Source organism: Taudactylus pleione, unplaced genomic scaffold (assembly GCF_031769625.1).
Source record: "Taudactylus pleione unplaced genomic scaffold, aTauple2 ptg000025l, whole genome shotgun sequence".
NCBI classification, from domain to species: domain Eukaryota; kingdom Metazoa; phylum Chordata; class Amphibia; order Anura; family Myobatrachidae; genus Taudactylus; species Taudactylus pleione.
The window spans coordinates 493,954-520,028 of record NW_028284427.1 but is presented as its reverse complement, the minus strand read 5'-3'; the positions used below and the strand labels follow the sequence as shown (position 1 = coordinate 520,028).

The 26,075-nt window shown below is 44.9% G+C and overlaps 2 protein-coding genes across 2 annotated transcripts in view; both read right to left on the bottom strand.

The window, feature by feature from the left end:
- The window catches only part of LOC148539613 (electrogenic sodium bicarbonate cotransporter 1-like), a 325,398-nt gene that overhangs the window by 101,519 nt on the left and 197,804 nt on the right, over positions 1 to 26,075 (bottom strand). The window lies entirely within an intron of this gene.
- Positions 2,217 to 6,851, bottom strand: LOC148539614 (uncharacterized). Its single transcript, XM_088451391.1, has 3 exons — positions 6,789 to 6,851; positions 6,630 to 6,708; positions 2,217 to 2,869 (listed from the first exon to the last, which is right to left on the bottom strand). Exons 1-3 carry the CDS (start codon positions 6,849 to 6,851, stop codon positions 2,217 to 2,219), a joined length of 795 nt encoding a protein of 264 aa, XP_088307517.1.

Sequence of the window (26,075 nt, the reverse complement as noted above, 5' to 3'; positions counted from 1 at the left end):
TTGAATTTGCTTGCAATGAAATAATGTGTGTGTATGAAACATTGAACATAAAGTATTTTTGTCGCAATTTTTCTTGGGCCAGTTTGGCATGTCTATAAGGTCATTAGTCCAACACATTATTTTAGCCTTAAAATGCAAATCACACTCCACTTGCTTTGACACTTTACACCCCACTATGGGTTTTTAGTTTTCTTGTGCAAGAATTATTATATTTTGGTCACACATGCAGCGATATGTTGTTGGTACAACAGCTGAAGGTACAATTCTTAGCCATATTTTCTATTTGGATGTCTAGTGACTTAGTTTAATGTTCTGTGCTTGATTTTGTGTAAGCAAGTAATTCATGTGTATTTTAGAATTCTCTCCAGAATTACAGTCATGTGTTATATTAACCTCTTGTAGCCACAGTCAACTATACTAATGTAACATTGTATATGACAAGAATTTAGAATGCTTGCTTAATAACAAATGCTTTTTAATTTTTTCATGTTTTGTCAGGAACACTGGAAACAACCATGATAATCAGATCACACACACACACACACACACACAATTTACATTTTGAAATATAATTTCAACAGTCAAAAAATCGACAGCCAAAAAGAGAAAACACAGACAACAGAAGGATACAGATTTGGAAGAGGCCGGTAAAACAGGATTTTGGTACTTACCATTAAATCCCTTTCTCAGATTCCACAGGGGACACTGGAGTCTCAGTACAGTGGGTTATAGATGTGAGATAACTGGGAGCTGGCACTTTAATAAATTTGAATAGTAGCTAGCTCCTCCCCCTCTATACCCCTCTACAGGTCAGTATTAATAAACTGTGCCTGAGGAGAGCTGAAAATAGAACAGAGGAGAAGAGAACTAAAACATACATAAACAAGCAAATTTGTAAACAAATCAAGCAGACCTTGAAGAAAAAACTGACTGTCCAAACCTGGCAGAACAATAACAAATGCAGGTGGAACAGCGCCGTGGGGGTCCGGTGTCCCCTGTGGAATTGGAGAAAGGGATTTACCGGTAAGTACCAAAATCCTGTGTTCTCCTTCATCCACTAGGGGACACTGGAGTCTCGGTACAGTGGGGATGTCCCAGAGCTCACATCCCGGGCGGGAGAGCGCCGAGAACCCTGCAAAACAGCACAGCCATACGGTGAAGCAGATGCCACAAACGTGTCAAAATGGAAAAACTTTTTAAAAGTATGCCGGCCCGACCAAGTGGCCGCTCGACACAGCTGGGTCAGGGAAAACCCTCAGGCAGCGAAGGACCCACCAAGCGCGTAGAATGTGCTGTGATTGAAGTAGGTTGTTGCTTTGATGCAGCCAGATAGGCTTGTCTGATTGTCAGATGAATCCATCTAGAAATAGTAGCCTTAGAAGCCGGCCAGCCCGGCCGCGCCGTATCATATTGAACAAATAGCGTATCCGACTTCCGGAGGGATGCCGTCCTATCAACATAAATCCGAAGAGCCCAGACAACATCTAGGGATCTGGAAGGCAAAGAATTCGCTTTAAACACCGGAACCACGATCGGTTGGTTGATGTGAAACGCAGACACTACCTCAGGCAAAAAGGATAACTGCGTGCGTAGCTCAGCCCTATCTTCATGAAAAATGAAGTAAGGTGGACGACAAGAAAGCGACCCTAGCTCAGACACGCCTAGCAGAGGCGAGTGCCAACAGGAGAACCACTTTCCATGATAAAAATTTAATTTCCACTGTTTGTAAAGGTTCAAATAGGGAAGATTGGAGAAAATAGAGGACCAAACCCCATGGGGCTGTAGGAGGTACAAATGGAGGTTGTAATCTGACAACCCCCTGTAAAAAAGTCTGGACATCCAGTAATAGTGCTAGTTGCTTTTGAAAGAAAATCGACAAAGCCGATACTTGAACTTTTAAAGATCCCAGACGAAGACCTGCTGATAAACCAGCTGTAGAAATAGAAGCAGCCTGGCTAAGTTGAATTCTGATGGAGGCGCACCCTTGCGTTCACACCAAGCGACATATGCCTTCCATGTACGATGATAGTTCTTAGAGGCAACTTCTTTTCTAGCCCTTAACATATTAGGAATCACCCTGGAAGGGATACCCTTCTTTCTTAAGATAGCCCCTTTCAACAGCCACGCCGTCAAACGAAGCCACTTTAAGTCCTGATAAATAAATGGACCCTGTTGCAGTAGATCTTCTTGCAGAAGAAGAGGCCATGGGTCATCTATCAGTAGAAAACATAGGTTAGAATACCACACTCGTCTGGAGCCACCAACAGAACCTTTACCCTTTCTCGCTTGATTCTTTGCAGTAGACGAGGAAGAAGTCGGAGTGGTGGAAACAGGTAGACAAACTGAAACTGCCAAGGAGCTGTTACAGCATCCACCACAACTGCCTGTGGATCTTTGGTCCTGGAGCAGTAACGTGGCAGTTGATGGTTCAGTCTCAACGCCATAAGATCTACCTGAGGGAGACCCCAATGCTGAATCAGTTGTTGGAAGACCTGTGGATTGAGCATCCACTCTCCCGGATGAATATCCTGTCGACTGAGGTAATCGGCCTCCCAATTTTCTACCCCTGGTATGAAACTTGCTGATATCGCTACCGCATATTCCTCTGCCCAGAGAAGAATGCGGCTAACCTCCCTTATGGCGGACCGACTCTTGGTACCGCCCTGTTTGTTGAGGTACGCCACAGCCATGGCATTGTCGGAATGCACTCTGATGGCCTGACCCTTCAACAGAGAATGTGCCACCTGAAGAGCATAGAACATGGCCTTTAGCTCCAGAATGTTTATGGGCAGTACTGCCTCCAGCCGAGTCCAGCGGCCCTGAAAGTGGCTTCCCTGAGTCACTGCCCCCCGTCCTCTCAGACTGACATCTGTGGTGAGGAGAATCCATTCCCACAATGCAAACCTCTTGCCTGCGAATAGGTGAGAGGAATTCAGCCACCAAAGGAGAGATGTCAGAGTCAGTCCTGGGTGACAGTTGAACTTGCTGTGAAGGAAGAGGTGGGACTGTGACCACTGAGAGAGGCAGTCCAGTTGGAATGGACGGGCATGGAACCTCCCGTATTGAATGGACTCGAAGGACGCAACCATCTTTCCCAGAAGGCGAATACACAGGTGCACTGACACCCTGCGATATCGCAGTATCAATCGCACCATGTGCTGGATGGAGGTGACTTTTTCCTGCGGAAGAAATACTTTCTGCTCTACTGCGTCCAAAATCATCCCTAGGAAAGGCAGACGCTGTGCAGGCTGCAGATGAGATTTTTGGCATTTCAGGATCCATCCGTGTTGCAACAGCAGACTGTGTTACCCGGATGTCCTGCAGTAATTGAGAGACTGACGGAGCTTTGAGGAGTAGGTTGTCCAAGTAAGGGACGATAGTAACTCCTTGTATCCGAAGGAGGGCCATCATTACTGCCATGACCTTCGTGAACACGCTTGGTGCTGATGAAAGACCGAAAGGTAAGGCCTGGAATTGAAAATGAGAGGCCCGCACTGTGAACTGAAGGAATGCCTGATGAGGAGGCCAAATGGGTATGTGGAGATAAGCATCCTTTATGTCTAAGGATACGAGAAACTCGCTCCTCTCTAGCCCTGCAATGACGGATTGCAGGGACTCCATCTTGAACTTGAAACTTTGCAAATAAGGATTGAGATGTTTCAAGTTCAGAATGGGTCTTACCGAGCCATCCGGCTTGGGAACCACAAACAAACTGGAATAAAAGCCTTGACCCTGCTGGTGGATAGGGACATGCACTATTACTCGAGAAGACAGTAGCTTTTCTATTGCCTCCTGTATAACAACCCATTTGTCTGCAGATGCTGGCAAACCGGTTGTGAAAAAACGAGGAGGTTGGATCTGAAAATCCAGCTCCAACCCCTGAATAATGATGTCCCGGACCCATGCATCCTGGCAAGACTTGATCCAAACTTCTCTCACCCTGGGGTCCCCAGGAGAGAAGAGAGCACATCATGCTGGAGGCTTAACTAAAGCCTTATCCTGCTGGGAGGAGGATGCAGTGGTACTACCCCTGCTTCTGGAACCACGGGAGATAGCGGGAGCGCCTCTGCCATGGCCCCTGAATCTCCCTGGAATATGAAAAGGACCGAAAGGACTTTATGGCAAAGGGATTCCTGGGGGGAGGAGCAGCAGATATTAGATAAGTGGACTTACCACCTGTGGCTTGAGATAGCCACTTATCCAGTACCGTTCCAAACAGAGCTTCTCCTGTGAATGGAAGCGCTTCCACGGGTCTCTTGGATTCCGCATCCGCCTGCCATTGTCGCAGCCACAGGGCTCTGCGGGCTGAGACAGCCAAGGCCGAGGATCTAGAGGAAAGACTACAAATATCATAAGCCTCTCCAAGAAAAGCAGCAGACTCTGCAATTTTTTCTGCTAGAGGAACCAGATCCTCAGTCTTAAGGCGAGCTGCATAGCCCATGCTTCCACCGCCTTGATGACCCAACAGCTGACTAATGCAGGTCGAAGAGACACCCCTGCTACAGTGTACATTGACTTCAAGGTAGTTTCTAACTTCCTGTCAGAAGGCTCCTGTAAAGACACTGCCCCTGGAACAGGGAACACTGTCTTTTTTGACAGACATGACACTGAAGGGTCCACTGAAAGAGGTGTTTCCCATAAATGCCTGCTTTCTGCAGGAAAGGGATAGTATGATAAAAGCTTTCTTGAAATCTGAAACTTTTTATCAGGGTGTTTCCATGCTGAGGTAAGGATCTCGTCCATTTCCTCAGACACTGGAAAGGAGGCTGCCAGTCTTTGCTTTTTATTAAAGATAGATGGCCTAACCTCTACAGGATCCCTGCCCTCAACATGTAACACCTGGCGTATCGATGCAATCAGCGCCTCTACCCCCTGATATACAGGCTCCGCCTCCTCTGGTATCTGTTCCTCTGTAGGGTCCTGTACCTCCCCTTCCTCCATATCAGGCATGTCTTCCTCTTCCGGATCATCCCATATAAAAGGATTCGGTATTAGTCTCCTAGCAGGGACACTAGAGGATGATGCCACGTGAGGAACCTGGGCTGACATAACCCTTGTGAGCACTTCCACAGACCTGGCTAAAGACCGCCTCCAGTCTGGTTCAGAGAAGGCAGACCTTTGAGATCTTTTAACCTCTCTCTCCCTGTGAGAAGCTTCTAGCTCTGCAGACATTTGAGACATGACTGATGTAATTTGATCAGTCCATGAATTTTGTAGGGATGCTGCAGTCTGTGTCTCTGAAACACACTTTTCACACAACAGGGAACTGGATGATAGTCCCTGTGTAAACTTGTCTGCACAATTCTTACAGGAGAAAGTTTTTTGTGCAGCCTTAGATCCCTTAGATGTCATTCTACCACTTCACTGTAAACAGACACACAGAGAGACTGTTTGAAGAGATAAGGGCATAGAGGGAGATTATGCTATCAACCCAACTAAACCAGGGCTCCTTCAGAGACCAGCATTATTAACACAATATAATGCTGTAATCACTGTGTAAACACAGTCCGACCTGGTCTTCACAAGTCTATCCCCACTGTGCAGGCACAATCTGGGCAGACAGGTCTCTTTCTCTGCATGTGTCAGCAGCCTTGTGTTTGTAAAATGGCCACCAGCTTCATTGTGGAAGTGCTGGGGCTGCTGGGAGGCAGGAACAGAACTGTGTGTTAGGCTCCATCCCTCCGTTCTGGCACCTTTCACCGCTGCTGTTTAGTGCTTTTAATGCCAGTCTGTCATTTGCTCCTGGTCACCCTGCTACTCAGAGTGCCAGGAGTCACTAACCTTCTGCTGCCAAATGCTGCCGGCGGTGGGCTTGCTAATGGGGGAGTGCGACGAACGCCGCACACAGCGCGTCTGGCTAACCCCCAGACAGTGGTAGCTGAGGAACCTAGCGCGCACTGCAAACAGTGGCAGTGAGGTCTCTCGGCAGCTCCAAAGAAGTAGGCAGGCAGGGGCAGTGAGCTGCTTGTCTGATCCTCATGCTCATCGAGGATCCATTGATTTTTTAGCAGAGCTCTTGTATGTGGCCAGCTCCCTTGGCACAAAATTAAGACTGACCTGTGGGGGGGGGGTATAGAGGGGGAGGAGCTAGCTACTATTCAAATTTATTAAAGTGCCAGCTCCCGGTTATCTCACATCTATACCCCACTGTACTGAGACTCCAGTGTCCCCTAGTGGATGAAGGATAAATACGGTAATTGCACAAAGTCTTTGCCCTTGCCCACAACAGTAAGAAGTCACATTGTAAAGAGGTAATGTTTTTCTCTAAGGCCCATCCAGACTACAGCAACCAGGATCAGCAAAAATGCTACGTAGCCAAGTGAGGGCCTCTAAGCCTGATGCTGCCGATAATTAATGTCTAACATTGGTGGCTGTGCATTTAACAGTAAGAAGTTGCAATGTTCAAAATGTCATGTTTTGCTTTAAGGTTCATCCAGGCCACAGCAACCAGTACTCAGCAAAAGTGGGTCCAGACAAGTGGAAGCTTCAGATTTGGCTGATGAAGGTAATTAAATGCAAACAATCTTCGGTTACCTGCAGACAAGAAAAAACAGTATATCATATATTTCTGTAATGTTTTGCTTTTAGGACCGTCCTTGGCTCAAGCACAAATGCCACCCACAGCACACCTAGAGCAAGGCACCGATCCAACGATGTCCTCACTGAATCTGTGTGCTGGTCCAGATTCTCCACTTCTGGAAGCTCAGTCTGTGAATTGAGGAAAGAAACATTAACATTACACACTACAAGTTTTTGTGAGGTTTCAAAAAAGGATCATTGGGCCATACTTTTTTGGCCAATGTAATGGGTTGTAATTGAGTGTTGCCAGGGATCACATCTTCATCCACCATATTTTTAAACATTATTTTTAAGTTTGTTTAACGGTGTGGATAAATAAGGTTCACTTTGTAGGTGTGCGTACACAGACCAGCTTGGGCACACACAGTCTTGTAAAGGGTTTAGACTTCATTAAACCTGCATTACTTAGAATACCATAAAACTGGTTTTCAAATTCATTTCAAAGCAACACTCGTACATTTATATTTGTACTTTCATTAATTAAGTCTGAATGAAAGGATACCTCATTCATATATTGCATTTATTGTAATATAGGTGCATTTCAGTTTGTGGCATTAACATGTAACCTTCTGCTGGGAAGGCCATTTGAAACTGATATGTTGACTTCATGAGGGGCTATTAAATTTCTAAAGGACTAGAAACAACAGTAAACAAGGCTTGCAAAAAGTGCCGGCACTTGTTTAAACTTCATTTGACCATTTTCACTTACGCAAAGGGGATAGTTTAGTAAAGCGGGGTTTTAATATTTGAGATGTTGTTCTTAGTAAACAAACAGAATCTAGCTCTTATCGTGTATAAGGTGCTAGAACAAACTTTAATATAATACTGATTGTTTGGTAAGGTCAAAATCAACACTTTTAAAGATCCCTCAATTTGAAACAAAACCCACAAAGTGTGTATACATTTTTGGCCTTTAGATTTTGCAATGTGTGTGTTGTTCCACTTAATGCACACCCCTTGCGTCTTCATGTATGTTGGAAACTAAACAAAAAAGAAGGTAGAAAAGAACATTGTCAGCACAGTGATGCTTTACATAAAATCATAATGTAATGATTACACTTATGTGCAACAAATTGACTAAAACCCTTGAGTATGTTTTAGATTTATGTGTGCTGCAAACAATACTTACCCAATTCTATTTTGAAGGCTTGCATAACACACCTGCGGACCTGTACGAAGACATCAGAAATTTGGAATCTGCAGAAGCAGATAATGAAGTAGTTACTCTGCCAATGGTACCAGTGACTCCTTCTATGTCAACTCAGCATACAGAACATCAGACGACACCAGAACTACAGGCAACCCGTACTCCACCTCCTCCTGGTCAGCCAGAGCTGTCCTATTACCACAAAGAAAAAATACAGGTGCACAACTCCAAATTAACTGATTATATATAAATAAATACATTTTGCAGTAAATACAATAGAGGTTTTTGGCATAATCTTGGCCAAGCTTATGGGCCTGCCCACCATATCCGGGTAACCTCTTGTCGGGCAGGTCCCTAACATACTAAGGCTCAAATCCAGAGCGCAGGACACCCCCAAACTAGCCCAGCCAATCCACCCCAAAACACCGCTCTAATAAGAAAAGTGAAGTGTTAAGAGCAGCCGCTGGCCGCATATAAAGCATAAAAATAAAAAAGTGAAATACATATATATATATATAAAGGAAACAGACAGTGAAGTATTAAAATGTGTTAAAGGAAAATGTGTTATACTGCGGTGCCCTGAAGCAGATCAGCAAAGCAATCTAGGGGGACCCACACCCCAAAAATGAACCAAAGCTGCACTACACAGTCTAAATATTAGCAGGACTTACCTATATTGTGCCCTGACTGGTGTGCATATTACATTGCCAGACTCCATGCTGTAACCAATGTAGTAGAAGTGCTAGTCTGAGTGGGAAGTGGCTCAGGTTTCCCAGGTGTGCAAATCAATGCACTAATTAGTTTACAAAGAAAAGAGATCTCAGACTGCACATTCTGGACATTATATATATATATATATATATATATATATATATATATATATATATATATATATATATAATTGGAGGTGCTACCTGTGGAGACCATTGATATAGTTTGGGGGTGTCCTGCGCTCTGGATTTGAGCCTTAGTATGTTAGGGACCTGCCTGACAAGAGGTTACCCGGATATGGTGGGCAGGCCCATAAGCTTGGCCAAGATTATGCCAAAAACCTCTATTGTATTTACTGCAAAATTTATTTATTTATATATAATCAGTTAATTTGGAGTTGTGCACCTGTATTTTTTCTTTGTGTATATATCAATGGTCTCCACAGGTAGCACCTCCAATTATATATATTTATATATGTCCAGAATGTGCAGTCTGAGATCTCTTTTCTTTGTAAACTAATTAGTGCATTGATTTGCACACCTGGGAAACCTGAGCCACTTCCCACTCAGACTAGCACTTCTACTACATTGGTTACAGCATGGAGTCTGGCAATGTAATATGCACACCAGTCAGGGCACAATATAGGTAAGTCCTGCTAATATTTAGACTGTGTAGTGCAGCTTTGGTTCATTTTTGGGGTGTGGGTCCCCCTAGATTGCTTTGCTGATCTGCTTCAGGGCACCGCAGTATAATACATTTTCCTTTAACACATTTTAATACTTCACTGTCTGTTTCCTTTATATAACAAGAGATATGGTAAGAACTTACCTTTGTTATCTCTGTTTCTACGAAGTCCATAGGGTCCACAGGATTGACCTTGGGGTATAGGTTGGGAACCAAATCCGGGCACCACGCAGTTAAAGCTTTTAGCTCCCAGGATGCACTTGGGTCCACTCTCCCTATAACCCCACCCCCAGCCAGAGGCACCTCAGTTTGTAAGTAGCCAAAGGCCGGAGGAGGAGAGAAAAAGAGAGAGAAAACTGGAACACTCTAGAACCATACTCACAGAAAAGGAGACAGGAAACCGGTGACCAGTAACACAGCCCATATGAAGCCAGGTGCGTCAGGGCGGGCGCCCTGTGGACCCTATGGACTTCGTAGAAACAGAGATAACTAAGGTAAGTTCTTACCATATCTCTTGTTTTCTACTTCAGGGTCCATAGGGGGTCCACAGGGTTGACCTTGGGGATGTCCCAAAGCAGTTCAACCAAGGGTGGGGACGCTCCAGTGCTGAGAGGAGAATCCGTCGCCAAAAAGGAAGCATCCTGAGAGGCAAAGGAAACCAATCCCTAGAACCTTAAAAAGGTATGGACAGAAGACCACGTGGACACCTAGTAAGGCAAAACAGCCGAGGCGCCACAACGAGCCGCCCACGAGGGTTACATGGCCCGAGAAAAAACAAGCCTCAACAACAGAAATGCCCACCCATGGGTAGGCCCCTGAGGAAGACATACGAGGCCATCCAGCCAACATTTCATTATAGGCCGGCCATCGTTTCCTGTGAAAACCAGAAACCGCAGACCACCAATAAGGAGTCCAATTACCATAAGGAACTTGAACGGATCACATAAAGCCAAAGAGGCCGGACCACAGTCAATGAGGCCACACCAGCCGAGAGGATTGGGGACTGAATGGCCGTACCATAAGTTCCAGAATAATATGGAACCTAAAAACCACTCTAAGAAGAAACACAGGGCTAGAGCAACTCACACCCCGACATGATGCCCTCCAGAAGAGGAAGCCACATGAGAATGCTCCCAATTCAGACACTCTCCTGGTTGATTTAAACACCCTGAGAGAGAGAGAGAGAGAGAGAGAGAGAGAGAGAGAGAGAGAGAGAGAGAGAGAGAGAGAGAGAGAGCTTAAACAATAGACCATGTAATGGCTATCACAACCAGCGGTTCCATTGACTGTCCCCGGAGGGAACAAAGAACCACTACTAACTCCCAAGGAGTCCCTAGGGAGGACAAGTGGAGGCATAATCCAGAAAACACTCCAAAGGATGAACTGGATACCAGAGCGGAGCAATTCCATATCTTAACCATACCGACAGTGTAGAGATCCGCACTGTCAGGAAGGCCAGGCCAAGGGTGAAACCCAAGCCAGCCGGAAGGAATGCCAGAATATCTGGAAATCCTGGACACCGGAGGATCGTATCGACAGGTACGATACCATAAGAATTATGTATGCCACAGTCCGTGGCAGATCCCAGCAAAGTCTGGCCTATCTGCTCTAAACATCTCAATGAAGACAGAGCCAGGGAAGCCTAGGACCACAGTAGGGGCGCAGTCAAAGACAAACGATCCAGGTCCAGGGAAAAAGAAGGACCCTGAGACAACAAGTCCAGATAGTGAAGCAGTAGGAAAGGAGCATCGATGAGGAGACTCCGAAAATCTTAGTACCAGTGATGTCTGGGACGAACTGGAGCCCCCAGAAGGAAAGCCCCTCCGTCTCGAATTAAACTTCCAAAGACTTCGAGGAAGAAGGGAGACCGGAGGACACAGGTACACAAAGTGGAAGGACCACTTCACTGACAAAGAGTCACTGAAGGTAGCTTCAGTACTCCTAGAGCTGGACTGTAACACCGGTAATGTGTGATCGAGTCAGAAGGCCATGAGGATCAATCCCCTCAGGGAGGCCCCCTCTGCTCACCAGGAGTTGAAACCTCTCTTGGAGAAGAGACTAGTCCCCGGGATGCAAGTCGTGACGGCTGAGGAAGCCAGCTTCCCAATGGAGAGCTCCGGGAATAAACACTGCAGAGTTGGCCAGGAGAAGACTCTTGGACTATGTCAGAATGGATGACATTCCTGACATTGCCACCCAACTACCAGTGTTGCCTAGATGGAAGCCACTGTTGTGACACTGTCGGACTGAACCTATTTAGGTTTACCGTGACATATGGGTTAGGCCAGAGTGAAGGTCCAAGACAGCCTAAAGTATCAACAAGATAAGTGGCAGGGCAGAAGCGACAGACGTCCAACTGCCCCAAAACGAATGCGGACCAGACACTGTCTGTAGCAAAGAACACCCTGGACGAGATGGCCATAGCCACCCGGACAGAGACCAACTCGCCTCCGGAGAAAGTATCATCGTTAGAACAGCGATCCGATGGAAAAACCTCGATCCATCTGGAGGGGAGTAAATTATGGCAAGGCCTGGAATGGAACTGAGCACATTCCACCCTACTAAAAGGTAGACACTCTGGTAGACCGCGCATCACAGAGTAATGACATATGTCGACTGCGTAGATCTCCGCACACTCCAAGTTGAAGTGTGGAGATCTTGTCTTACGCCAGAAAAATTCTCAGATTCTGAGAATCCAGCAGTGCTCCCAGATGAAGAAAACCCTGTGAGGGATGCAGGGATGACTTTTTCTCCGTTGACTAATTATCTGTGCCGAGAAGAAGCCACGGTTATCCTGACCTGGCGGTAAAGTACCTTGGTGATCCTGCTAAAAGCAGGAGACCGTCCAGAGAAAGGAGCATTCGGATACACTGAACAGGTGAACTGTCAGAAAATCCATAAGGCTGGTAAACCCCGGTGGAGTTTAGGACAGTCCCAAAAGGCAGAGCCCGAAACTTACAAGTGTTGCTGTGGCACAGCAAACCTGAACCCATGCTGATGAGAGGGCTCTGTATGTACCCGTAGGTACGTATCCTGAATACTCAGATATACCATAAAATCCCCAGGTTCCAAACGTCGGATGATGGAGCATGGACGATTCCACCTGAGTCCAGGCACCGTTGGAATCTGATTCAGGGATTTGAGACAGAGTATAGGCAAACGAGGACCAGTCGGTCACTGCCCCAGAAAGAAAGTAGAACAACCAGTCCCTCACTGAGATAGTGAGGTTGGCCGAAATAGCTCTGCTTACCACAAAGACTGTATATCTTTCTGGGATTGTAAGGCCCTGATCAGGTCTGAAGAAGGGCCCGTGTAACAATGCCTGTGAGGAGGCCGCCTGAGCAATGAGAGGCCGTTGAGAATCAGTACCTCACTGTGGAATTCCCCAGATGTAGACCTGTCCCGTCAGGCTGAGGGTATATCCTCAGGTGTAGAAACAGGATCGTCCGGAAGTCCAGGACTGCTCGGTACTGCATATGGTGGCCACCGTGGAGGCCGACAGCCTAGGGAAAAACAGGCCTTTAGGCTGACCCTGAGGACAAAAAGACTTAACAGAGTTAGTCCGAATGTAGTGGGAGTAGCTAAAGACGGTATCTCCCCATTAGTGATACTGCCAATGATGCAACGATCTTGTCAAGGTCAGAACCAAACAAGATCTTCCCCATGGAAGGAGTCTGCACCTCTGCTTTCCCATAACGCAGCCATAGGGTATTGCGGCGAATACAGACGCCGCCGAAACCCTGAAAGTTAGAAGACCGGCATCCCATGTAGGTAATCCCACATATGACCACTGCATATTTTATGTGAGCGGCAAAAGATATTTGAACCCCAGACGTGTTGGAGGGGAAAAATGTCACAAAAGCATCACCATGCGATGGCCATGGTAGGACGGGCAACAGGCCCTGAAAACGAGTACATTGATTTCAGGCAAATTTACCACCTACGGATCCGTAAAATCCGTCCAGGCCGGGATGGGAGGCGTATTAATACCTGTAACCCGACGATTAACATACAAATCCATCCCAGAAGGGGATTTCCATTACTTGTGAGGACCCTCAGGGAATGGGAAACAGGAGGCCTTTGTGACTCCTCGTATCTGGCGACAGCCAGACTCCCGCTATGAGATCCACCCGCTGGGCAGAAAACGGGAGATGTATGATACAGGTGCAGGATCGACATTCTCTATATCCAGAATGAGCCTGGCTACCAGCCCCAAAGCAGGGATAATAAAACTTGAAATCGGCTCCCCCCATGTGAGAGGGAAAGAGCCGAATACACCATCCAGTTCACGGCAGAGCCACTGGGAAGTAACCACAGGGCGTATATCACGCCAATTAGTATTTCGTATAAAACGACATCCACCAGGGTGGCCGTTGTGGTAATCCCTGCAAGGGGAATGACAGACCGATGTGGTATCGGAGGTAATTCATGTACTGTGAAAAACCCCGTCGGGGAGCGATAGTCTGTTGCACAGGGGTAAATTGCAAGAAATTGCGAGATACCCCGAGTTCAAAAGGGCAGTATGGTGAAGTAACTCCAAGCGAGTGGCGACAATGGGGCCCGCCCGGCGATCCTCAAAGGAGAGGATCCTGAGAAATAAACCGCCCTTTAAGGGGGTCGTGCAAGGGGCCCGGCACCAGATGGTGCCGCATACATAAACCTTTCTGAGTTAAAATCCTCCGCACTACTACCTGCAGGCTATGACTTGCAGGATAGCAATAATGGGTGCAGTATCGTGTGCAATCTCCTGGTCAGATATATCTGACTATCTTGACGGAAATATTAAGCAGCGCCATACCGGTCCTGACTGACGCTAAGATTAGCTGCAGGGACCCATTATCAGCGTATGCAACTCACAGTTCCATCTAAAATATGGCAACGTGCAGCACGCAACAGTATGTGACAAACCTCACAGATATTAACAAGTATATATATGTGAGGTCTCAGAACCACCCCAGGTACACCTGTATTAGGGCAGATAAAGAAAAGGGATAGATATACACTGAAAGGTGAGAGAAAAAGCAGACAGTCAGCACTAGCATAAGTCACATACAATGCAGAAAAATATATATACATACATTTGCATGACATATAATATACTGCACAATGTCGCTACATTCAACTGCCCAGATTCACTGTCTGGGAAGGCTATAGCGCTGTGTACACTCACCCACAATGGCCAGGTACGCAGGGGGACTGGGCTCACTGTCATCCTAGGAGTTCTGCAGCACCACAGAGAGAAAATGGCCACTGGAGACCTCAGAAGAAGCGTGGCCCGCGGAGGAAGCAGCTCAGCGACGCCAGACTGTAGTATTGAAAGGCGCGCTGAGCTGAGGAGTCGCTAGACAGGGAAGGCTTCCTCCCCTGGCTAGCAATTAACCCCCCGGGATGCCGGCTCCCGCTACCGCTATAATCCCTGGTGGGCTGTGGACACGCGGGGTATGCTTCCATGGAGGGGGAGCCCGCCGCCCCCGCTAGCGCCTCCGGTCTGTCCCCAGAGACCGGAGGCATAAGGCTGCATGTACACGCGGGTCACCGCAAGCGGTGACCACGCGACTTACCTGTCCCCGTCGATCCGGCAGCAGCCCAGGGATTCCTCCAGAGCCCGGCTAGTACAGACTCTGGGGTCCCGCTGCGATCCCCAGATCTGTACTGGCGTCGCAGCGCCGGCGGGGTGTAGGAGCGGCAGCTCAGACGTCCATTGGACAGTCTGATGCTGCCGCTCTGAAGAGTAGTAAAAAATAATAAAATAAAACTCTTTTAAAATAAATTTTAAGCTTAGGGGCTGCTAAGCAGCCCCCCTGCAGTAACGGTGACCCGACTCCGGCCGGGCACCAACTTAAACTGAGGTGCCTCTGGCTGGGGGGCGGGGTTATAGGGAGAGTGGACCCAAGTGCATCCTGGGAGCTAAAAGCTTTAACTGCGTGGTGCCCGGATTTGGTTCCCAACCTATACCTCAAGGTCAACCCTGTGGACCCCCTATGGACCCTGAAGTAGAAATATGTATTTCACTTTTTTATTTTTATGCTTTATATGCGGCCAGCGGCTGCTCTTAACACTTCACTTTTCTTATTAGAGCGGTGTTTTGGGGTGGATTGGCTGGGCTAGTTTGGGGGTGTCCTGCGCTCTGGATTTGAGCCTTAGTATGTTAGGGACCTGCCCGACAAGAGGTTACCCGGATATGGTGGGCAGGCCCATAAGCTTGGCCAAGATTATGCCAAAAACCTCTATTGTATTTACTGCAAAATGTATTTATTTATATATAATCAGTTAATTTGGAGTTGTGCACCTGTATTTTTTCTTTGTGTATATATCAATGGTCTCCACAGGTAGCACCTCCAATTATATATATATGTCCAGAATGTGCAGTCTGAGATCTCTTTTCTCTGTCCTATTACCAAGCTATCACAAGCAGCAGCTCAGTCTTATGACCACCCAAGTTTGTCTATTAATTTGCTAAACAAACATTCACGCAGGCATAATAGGTCCATGTCTGGCAAACAGTATAACACACACGAGTGGCCAACTGCCTTGATCAAATTAGAGAGGGTAATAGTAGGTTTCAACCAACCCTTTGTAATGATGCAGGAAAACCAAGAAAGATATCATGAAGCTAATAACCGTTTTCATGCCACTTTCTTAAACATTTACTGAGGAGCCATGACACTGCTCTACGTGACTTAAATGCCACACTGGTAAATTTTGGCACACAAATATTAGGGCGCTTACCTGACCCAAACGTAAGCACTTCGGGGGCCAGCACTTCCCAGACAAATACACCTGCAAGCACACCCCCAAGATGGACACCACGCACTAGAGGTGGAATGCAAGTGGGTAAGGGTGGTAAACTTCCACCTAGGGGTAGGTTTTAAAAAAAAATAAATTAGTTAATCCCAAACCAAATACATTCTAATTGTGTGTAAGTTGCCCTTGATGTTTCACCTTTTTTATTGGCAAAACCATGTAAATGTGCACTTGTTGTGGAGTTTCAACTTGCCATAACATAACAAAAAACGAAATCATATGTTGAAAGTGTAAACTGTTATGTGCTTTAAAATTATATGTACATTTTATACTTTTATAGTAAACCATCTTTCTAATATTAAAGCATTAAACATATTATTGGGTATACATATTCTGTTGCTATATGTATGTGTATCACATACATAAAGGGAACATGCAAGTGTTTGTTTCTTGCTTGTTTGTGGAATGTAACATATTTTTAAATCTGTAAAACAAATACTTGTGTACACATCTGAACCACATTAGAGTGAGCGTACACAATGTTGTGTGAAATATTTAGGCCTGAAAGGGTACTGTACATGTTAGTTTAAAAAACAACACACAATCTTTGGAATAACCCATTTTCAATAATTTAGTCCAAACCAAAAAAAAAATAAAAAAATACAATAACCAAAAAAACATGGCACGCAACCCCCAAAAAATGGGGACTACCTGTATAAACTTACCTTTTAATCACAATCATATTGCTGTGGAAAGAGAAGGTTCAAATAAAAAATAAAAACACATTGGGCCAAAAATTTCAAAAATGTACACACAAAGACAACCTTCTTGTTTTAAAAAAGGACTATGTCATAAACTGCCAAAATATTGAGCCTTTAACATTTTCAGCACTTGACTAATAATTTACTTTACTGTATTGTATGTGAAAATGTCAACAATGGAAACGTGACATCAAAAACACATTTGCAATATAGCAAAATGACCGAAGTGTGGTAAGTGTTTGCCTTAAATTATTTAAAAAAATAGATATATTGGGTACCACAATGCATAGTGCTTGTTCTATGTATAGTTCACATTTTAAATACACACAAACTTAGTTAAAAAAAAAACATTAAAATGTGGGAAGCAAACCAATTGTACCATAGCAGAAGAAAGTAACAATGCTGATATTTAAAAAAAAAAAAAACATTTCTTTGCAGGAGGCAAATAAGCAACCCAACAAAATGTTATGTAAGGGCATTTAATTGGGCATACATGGTGAACCCATAAAATTTAAGATGTATGACTTGCACAAATAATAACGTGTACAGTATTGATAAACATAAAAACAAAGTGATATTACATTATAAAGGAAAAAACAGGGTTAGGTTACTTCACCAAAAAAAGAGATGAAACTTACCGCTAAAATGCTGATTGATAAGCTGGAGCCTGATCTGCCTCCCACGCTTTGTGCTCAAATGGTCACCATATACAACAGAGGGCCTGATTCAGAGCCGGACGCTCTGACCAGAGCGCTCGCTCTGAATCAGGGCCCTCCTACCTAAAAATGGAGCGGCCTCTTGGACGCTCGCATAGCTGTGGGTTACCACCCACAGCCTATGCGAGCGTCCATGATGATGGTCGCGATGGTCAAGACCATCGCGACCATCAGGCTTGCGATGAGACCCTGCGGTAGGGTCTCGCTGCCGCAAGCCCTGGAGTGATTTTGGCTCTTTCAGTGATGTCAGTGGGGCCGGACCCAGGCGGTAGGAGTTCCCATGGGAACGCCTCCGTCTGGACAGCCACGCCCCCGGCACGCCCACCAAAGGGGGCGTGCCGTCACTCACCATCGACAGCACGCCCCCTTTGGTGCGAGACCCCGAGCGACGGCTACCCCGTCCCTCGCCGGGTCTCACGCATGCGCACAACGGAGCTCCCTCCGTCGTGCGCATGCGCATTAGGGCACCATCAACCCGCTTGTGAGCGTCCTGCGCTCGCGAGCGGGGATGAATTAGGCCCAGAGTCCCCTGCCGGCTCACTGTCTGCTGCTGCAAACACAAATTATGCAAAAGACAACAGCTGAGCACAATATCAGACACTTTTAAACAAGAATATAGCAAAAGGCCACCCGATTTATCAAGACATCGGAAACGAGATTTCAACAGCCCAAATGTATGGTCTATCACAGATCCAGTGGACTTATGGACACGGTTATAATTAAGCTCAGCAGGAGAATCCGGAAGTGACAACGGAGTCAGAAGCGAACTAAGACACCCATACCCAGCATCACCTGAAAGTAAAACATAGTAAATACATTTAGGAAAAAAGATAAGTATGTACATAAACAGAAAAGTGACACTGATGTAACCCCTTTTCTTACTGGGTCAATAAAATGTGCCTCCACCCAAGCTTAATTATATGAGTGTATAATACCTAGGCTCGCTTGGGTAAGCCTGATTAAACTTATTGTGATAATTATTGTGTGCACCACATTGCAAAATACACTTACTTCTTTCTCCCTTTTGAATCCTGTAGGTACAGATGAAATGGGACCTTCTTAATGCTCTTCCAGGTAAGTAAACACACGTTATTATAGACTTTTGTTATTTTATGTTAACAAATGTGAAAGAATGAGCGCAAACACATTAACACATCATAGTTTTCAGCATACATTTAGGGAACATGCATATATACCAATATACATTACTGTGTTCAAGAATAACAAAGTTACATTTCCTTTAACACTAATGTCTCTTTGATGAACATACAAATTGATGAAGTCCTCTATCAATTGGGTATATAGACATCCTTGTTAATATCCAAAATGTATTGGTCAGTTTTCAATGTCTTTGAAACATTCAAGTATGACTTCTTGTATTACCAACAGTTTCTTAAACTAACATAAATAGCACAATAAGGGCGGGCGAAACAGGAGTCAATGAAGGAGCTTTATGTATCTCTAGCTATTTATCACTCCTCTGTAAAATAAGTTTTGAAAAGAATTTGTAGCACTACCCCAATTAAACCACAATGTCATATATAAGTCTCCAGAAGTGATGTTATTGATATAATATAATCCTTTCACTTTGTACCTAGGCTTGAGCTATGTCCCCAATTATTGATGAGATCAATCAGTACTTATACTGTAGATAATTTGAAGGTCGCTGCTTGCCCAAAACCTCAGGATAAATCAGTACTCCAGGTGCTCTTCTCTCCTTAGGATTATCTCCCTAGAACTTATCCTCCTATTTTGCTATATGTTTGACTAGGATTCCAAATAATAATGTTAGTATAAGTCTCAAGGTGACTTCTGGGGTAGAATAACTCCTATCTGTGCTGTTTATGTTTAGGGTCAATTATTAATGCTGTATAAGAGATCCAGCTGAGTGTGTTACTGGTGTAATAGTAGTCACTGTAGGTACAGCGCTGCTGCTGTTCACACTGCCACTAGTTAGCTTCAATCACTTCTGCTACCAGACTAGCTGTCAGCTGCCTGTATAATGCAGGCTCTCCTTGCCTTGGTATCGGTAGGTGGGACACAGGCACGGCTGTCAGCTGTCTCAATATGGGCGGTCTCTCTTACTGACCGGCCCCGGCTCTGACGCTACTGTACTCTTCAACTCCGGCCGCCTTCTAATGGAACAGCCGCTGGGAACTCTGGTCACCTCTGACCAAGTCGCTACCCATCCAGCCTCACTCTGGCCCTGCGCAAACTCATACTCCCGGACGCTGCTAGGCTCTCCCTTCACACAGCGCCGGTGGAGTGATGAGTGGCAGCCTCTGGTTAGGGGAACTCCAGACTGTCAGCTGCTGCTAACAGTTATCTACCACTCTCTAAACGGATCCTCTTTTCCTGACAGAAACCAAATCACTCCCACCTATATTACTCCACCCCTGCTCTACATGCTTATGTTCCAACATTAACCCCTGCCAGTCCCGCCCTTTTACAATCAAAATATAACATTTTACAAAGATTCATCTCTATATTTAATCTTATATGCTAAAACAGCTTTCCCTAATAAATTGTGATATATCATACCTCAGAGATCTGTCACAATATCCCTATACTCCCTGTATAACAAACTCTAGGCATATATCAATATGGCTACACTGACAAAGGTACTGACCCAGCAACCATCCCTCTGGCATTTGTCCGGCCTTAAAACGATCATAAAGGGATGACTGCCTCAGGATGAAGGCATGACATGAGCCAGGGTATCCGACTACAACACTCATGATTTTCATTTTTGCATCACAAACCACCTGCACATTTGTGGACTGTGCATGATGCCTATTGATGTAAATGTGCGCACGGCCTCTAGGTGGTCTCAGCTTCAATAGCGTCCAAGACATTTGGAATGCCTGCCATGCTATAAAAAGCTACCATGACTGCATGCTACTGTCTCGTGGCTAGGGAAGCAGATGCAGGAATCTATTAGTGGTTGAAATGCCACCAGTACCTGGGTTAGGTATCTAGAAAATGTAGACTGGGATATACCGAAAACTCTGCCAGTGATAGACTGAAAATGCCCAGTAACCAGAAAGTGCAGCACAGCCAGAAGCTTAGGCAGGCCTGAGACAGAGTGGGAATGTGGTGTGTCAGGGTAGGCCCTGTTTGACTTGGTCATACAGATGGAATATGTTGTCACGGTTCAGCCGGAACATCTGTATGACCTCGACATCGGCCAATGCGTTCATGTTCAAACACCTCCTTAAACAAAGTGACCTGCGCAGCCTTTCTGGTACCTGCACTACGTCCTGAATCTGCTCAGTTCTTGCCCCTGGTTGTTTTCAGTCTGGTGGTAGAGCCTCTGAAATCCCAGCCACATGCAGTTGACAGCAGTGGAAGCAAACTCTGCCATTTTAACTGCACACAAAGCAATGCAGCAACTTCGGAGGCTTTTATATGCATCATCAGTGTGTGGCCAATAATAGCAAGTAGAAAAACATGTGAACAGTTCCAAACGGTATGCAGTCGGGAAGCCGGCGGACGTAATCCCAACGGCCGGCTTCCCGACTGCATTATCCCGGCGAGGGTTAAATGACCGGCGTCTACATCCCGAACGAAGTGATGCCGGGCGCCGCTGCAGACAGCCGTCGGGGGTGGGGGGGCTCGTCGAAGCCGGATGGTTGGCTAAGACAGAATCTGTTAAAATCAAAATCTGCACGACACCATTTTGCGAATGGCTACTCAGCGCCATTTTGCGAATCCTACACAGTATACGGCACTGTTATTATTTAGCGTTGTGTGTTTCCTACGCAATAAAACACTGTTAAAAGTTCTTACAAAAACAATACGTACATTTATTAATACACATATAACAGTGATGACAGACAAAGTCTTGTTGACATGTTTGTGACAAATAATTAAGAATACACATATTTAAAGACTTTATATATGCAGTGCTGACAAACAAGTCTTGTGGACATGTCTGGGACTAGTAATTGGTATATACAAAGATACTGTGAGTGTTTACTTTGCATATAGAAACAGTATATCTGTGGCAATTGAAGTATAACACACTTATATGCTCAGCGAGAGTGGATTTACAAACAATTGTCAGACGTTTAGCTATCGTTAGAAATTGTAGGCCTTGTGTCCCATGCTGATGTGGTTAAGAGGGACTGTCAATTGTATTCTGAATAAACATAGGAAAGCCTTTTGTTAAAATTATCAGACTGTTTGCCAAAGTTTGCTCAACCTGTGAACAGGACAAACTCCATTGTCTGTCATTATTTTAGTTCAGACAGAAGTAATATTACTGTTTGGAGTTATGTGTATATATATATATATATATATACACATCTCTCTCTCTCTCTCTCGATATATATATATATATATATATATATGTATATACACACACACTTAAACGATCACATGGGTATCCACAATACATGCACACATATATATACAGTTGCAATTATAAATAGAAACACACACAGCGCATGTTTTGCGCTGTAACACAAACCCTGCACACAGCGCACCTTTTACGCTGCATGTTGACAGAACACATACTTACATATAATCATAAATATACACGCACTCATAAAAGGTTCCTGCACATTATGGTTTATATTAAAGTTATTAATAATGATGTAAAATGTATGTATTTGATATTAATGGTATACAACATGATAAACATGCCATGTTTGGTACTAAACTGACACACTGTTTATTTCCAGATATCTGAATCTATCAGCGAGGGAGTCGCATCTTGCGTTCGATGGTTATGGAATATAGGAAATTATTGCTTAGAATGTATACACTGTAATGTAGTGTCTCCATCTAGTTTAAAGCAATTAAAGAAAGACAATGTAATCTGGAGAATTGGGACATACCCCTAGTGAACTGTCCTATGAACTGCAGCGTACTACAAAGACCATGAGCAAGAACCAATGGAATTATGGCCCTCATTCAGAGCCGCTCGTTAGCGGCAGTACGCTCGTTCCGAGCGATGTTTGCACATCTGCGCATGCGTACGCTTTTTAGTACGCATGCGCGAACCAGTCAGTGCGGCCGAAAATCGTTTGTACGCTATATAGCGAGTGCCTGCTATTTTGAGTGACAGAATGAGGCGTATGTGGGTGGTAACAGGGGAAGGTGCTTGAAAATGGGGAGTGGAGATCCGAACGCAGGCGTGCTTAAAGGTCAAAACGGGCGTTTTATGGGTGTGTATATTTAAAACAGCAGCGTCAATGACCACGTCACTGGGTTATTTTAGAGCCAGAACTGCTCGCAAATTTGTGGTAGCAAACACCAACCACAAGAATAGCGAGCAGTTCATACGCTGGTCGATGTACTCGATTAATCTAATAAATAGCGGACATGACGTATGGTGCGAGCGGCCAGGGGGCGTTTTTAACAAATAAACGAGCGTATGTTTTGCTCGTTCGTTCAGACTTAGAGGTGTGAACAGACTGCAATGTGCGTACGGATCATTTGAATAGCCACCCCTTGTTTTTAAACGAACGACCGCAAATAGCGAACGGCTCTGAATGAGGGCCTATGTTTGTCTGTCTACATTGTTGTTATCATGATCTGTTAAGGTATATAGCCTGTGTCCCGATCCCAGTTAGTAGCCATTCTTCTTGGATGACCGCAGGCGTCTGGATTGATGACTGTAACTGGGACCAGTACGCATACGTATGTATCGACTGTACCTTATGTATGTAATAATCCTTTGCGCTCATTGTTTAGATCAAAGCGTGTAATGCTCTTTTATTGTAATAATAACTTTTTGTGCTATGGAACCACACTCAAAGTCTGGAAAACAATTATTTCTTGTGCAACTTGCAACACTAAATAGCGATATTTGGGTATTCAAAGGGGGGTTAGGTTTAGGGCTCCCGGGGAGGACTTAGGGTTAGGCACCCCCCAGAGAGGTTAGGGTTAGGCTAGGGGGAGGGAGGGTTAGGGTTAGGCACCCCTGGGGGGGGACTTAGGGTGAGGCACCCCCCCAGGTTTAGGCGGCGGGGAAGGGGGGGGTTAGGTTTAGGCACTGGGGAGAAGTTTAGGGTTAGGCACCCCTAAGGAGGGTTAGGGGGGGAGGTTAGGTTAATAAATACTTACCTAGGGACGATCAGGATTTTCACGCATGTCGGGCAGCCGCTGTACGGGTTTGACTTGTGTCTGGCGGTAATTCATACAGATTCCGTTCCAAACACATCCAAACTCACGCAAACACTCACCTCAGGAGGTCGGCTATTTCAAAATTCTATTTTGGTGTGAGTTTGTGAATTTCCCGTGTGAGTTTCAAAACTCGAATCTTGGTAAATTTGCGAGTTGTATTACTTTCTATAGAAAATACTTGCGAGTTTTGCCGATTGTGTATTTTGACGAGTTTTGAAAACTCATGCGAGTTTACATGTCTGTTTAGTGCGAGTTCACTTGTGTTTGCCCTTAGTAAATTTGCGAGGCGGAAAAACAGGCTAAACTCGCTTGAGTTTGCAAACTCACACAAACTCTATTCTTAGTAAATTTATCCCCAGGAATAAACCCACTGCTTAGCTTCCCAAACTAGACAGAACAGGCCAAATGTGAAAGGGTGAGATTAGAAAATGTGAGAGTTTAGCAATAAACTCACACTATCACATTGGTCGAGTTTTATCGCCAAAATGGGAAAACATCTGGATGAGAGTTTAAATCATAAGAGTTTTTGGAGTCTAAAAATTATGTGAGTTTACATGTTCTCGGATTCTATTACATTGGCCGAGTTTAAAAAGTGTGAGAGTTTACGTGGTGTGACTCATGGGAACTGTCAGTAGCCAGAGCCAATCAGCGGCCGCTCTACAGTCAGCGCGGCCGCTGATTGGCTCTTGGGACTGCCAGCTCCGTGCATGTTCCGTCAGCTGGCATTTGGGAGCTATCAGTATGTGTGGCAACACACATACTGATAGCTGTTGCGTGAGTCGTGTAAACTCGTTTTTTTGTTTTGCCAAATATCTGGATTACTGCGTAGACCAGCGCCAGGATATAGGAGAGTAATCAATGGTTCTGCAAAGAAAAATTCATAAAGATATTCTACTGGACAAGGGGACAGACACATCTGGTATAGGTAAGTATGTGTGAATGGGTAGGTGCGTGTAATAAAGTTATACTGTCACGGTGTGTGTGTTTTGTCTTTTTTTAACTATTTATTTTACAGTGAAGTTACAGGTGCCGCATGTCTGCTTTCAGTTGTTGTTCCACAAGTGCAAAATGGCAGGCATGCTGGCACTTGTAGTTCCACTGTAAAACACAAAAGTTTTACATTATTTGGCCCCCCCATTACCTCCATACCCACCAAACCAGGGGTATGGGGAAGGCCCCTGGGCTTCAGCGTAAACCTGTGGTGCTCGGGAGGGGGGGACCTTTCTTTGGGGGTCCCCGACTCCCTAGATCACCGGCTTGCGCTGACCGATTTGGGGTGCTAATGCTTTGGACCTGGAGCCCCGGTGATTGGGTCTCTGGGCTTTGGCATTACATCTCAGTTGGTTGGGTCTGGTGCTGGTCTTAAATATAGGGGGATCCCCACATTTTTTTTTCCACCTATATTTAAAACCAGAACTGGTCCCTGCAGCCTTGGATTGGATTCTAAAATAAAGTGGAACCCTACACATTTTGTTCCCCATATTTTTAGAAACCACCACTGGCTGGCAAGCCTGGGGCTGGTTTGGCTTTTGGGGGGGGAACCTATGTCACTTTTTTTGGTAAATTTTTACCCCGTTTTTTTACAGGTAAAACAAAACGTGAATTTTCGGGAAATATTCTAGGGACCACCCTAAAGATGTGTAGACATAGGGGAGGACAAAGGGTACCCCCATTTTTAACTCCTGAAGGAAGTCGGGGTTTCTACCACGGCAGGTATATAAATGCGGCTTTGAATAAGGTGATGCAGAAGAGCATTTAGAAGTTTTTTTTAGGGCAAAACAACTATGCCCATAAAATTTGGGGTACTTGAAAATGGGGTTCAGCATATTTTAAACTTGCTAAAGTGACTTTAAAAAATTGTGAAAAATCCACCTGCTGCAAACACCTGCAATCAAAAAAACACTTGGGGCATACTTGAGGACCCCCCAGAGCCAAGTTCGCTAGTTTAAGTTTGTACCCCAATTTTTTTTTCACAGATTACGTTTGGGGGACTGTCTGAAGGCTGCATGGGGGTTCCTGAAAAGTACCACCCCAAAACCCCAATTCTGCACTTTTTACCGCCTGCCATTCATAGGCGATACTTTACCGCCTATTACATTGCATTGACTTTCCGCCTAGGTGGAAAGTTTTTAAAATTTAATACGGGGTAAAACCAAAACAGGCGATAATGAAGTCATCGGCGGTAAATTACCGCGGATCTGGACTTATCGCCTCAAATTGAATACGGCCCTAAGTCTGTCTAAAGCTAAATGATGTAATAATACAAATAGCACTCCTAAACAGTGATTACCAGAATACTCTCCTGCAGTTAACATCACTGCAAGCTAGTAACAAACAAGGGTTATAATTAAGCAATTAACAAAATGGTATGACGTTATATTTTCACTACAATAATAATATATACATTCTTAAGCAACAATAATAATTTCAGAATGATAATTCAATAAACATTAGAGTAATTGCAAAACTCAATAATTTATTTAGATATACAGCAAACTGCAGGATGACATTTCAAAACACATGGACTATCCAGAGTAGTATATTAGCCAGGTGTATATCTGCTAGCAATAATATGTAATAGAATGTACCAAGGATACTTAG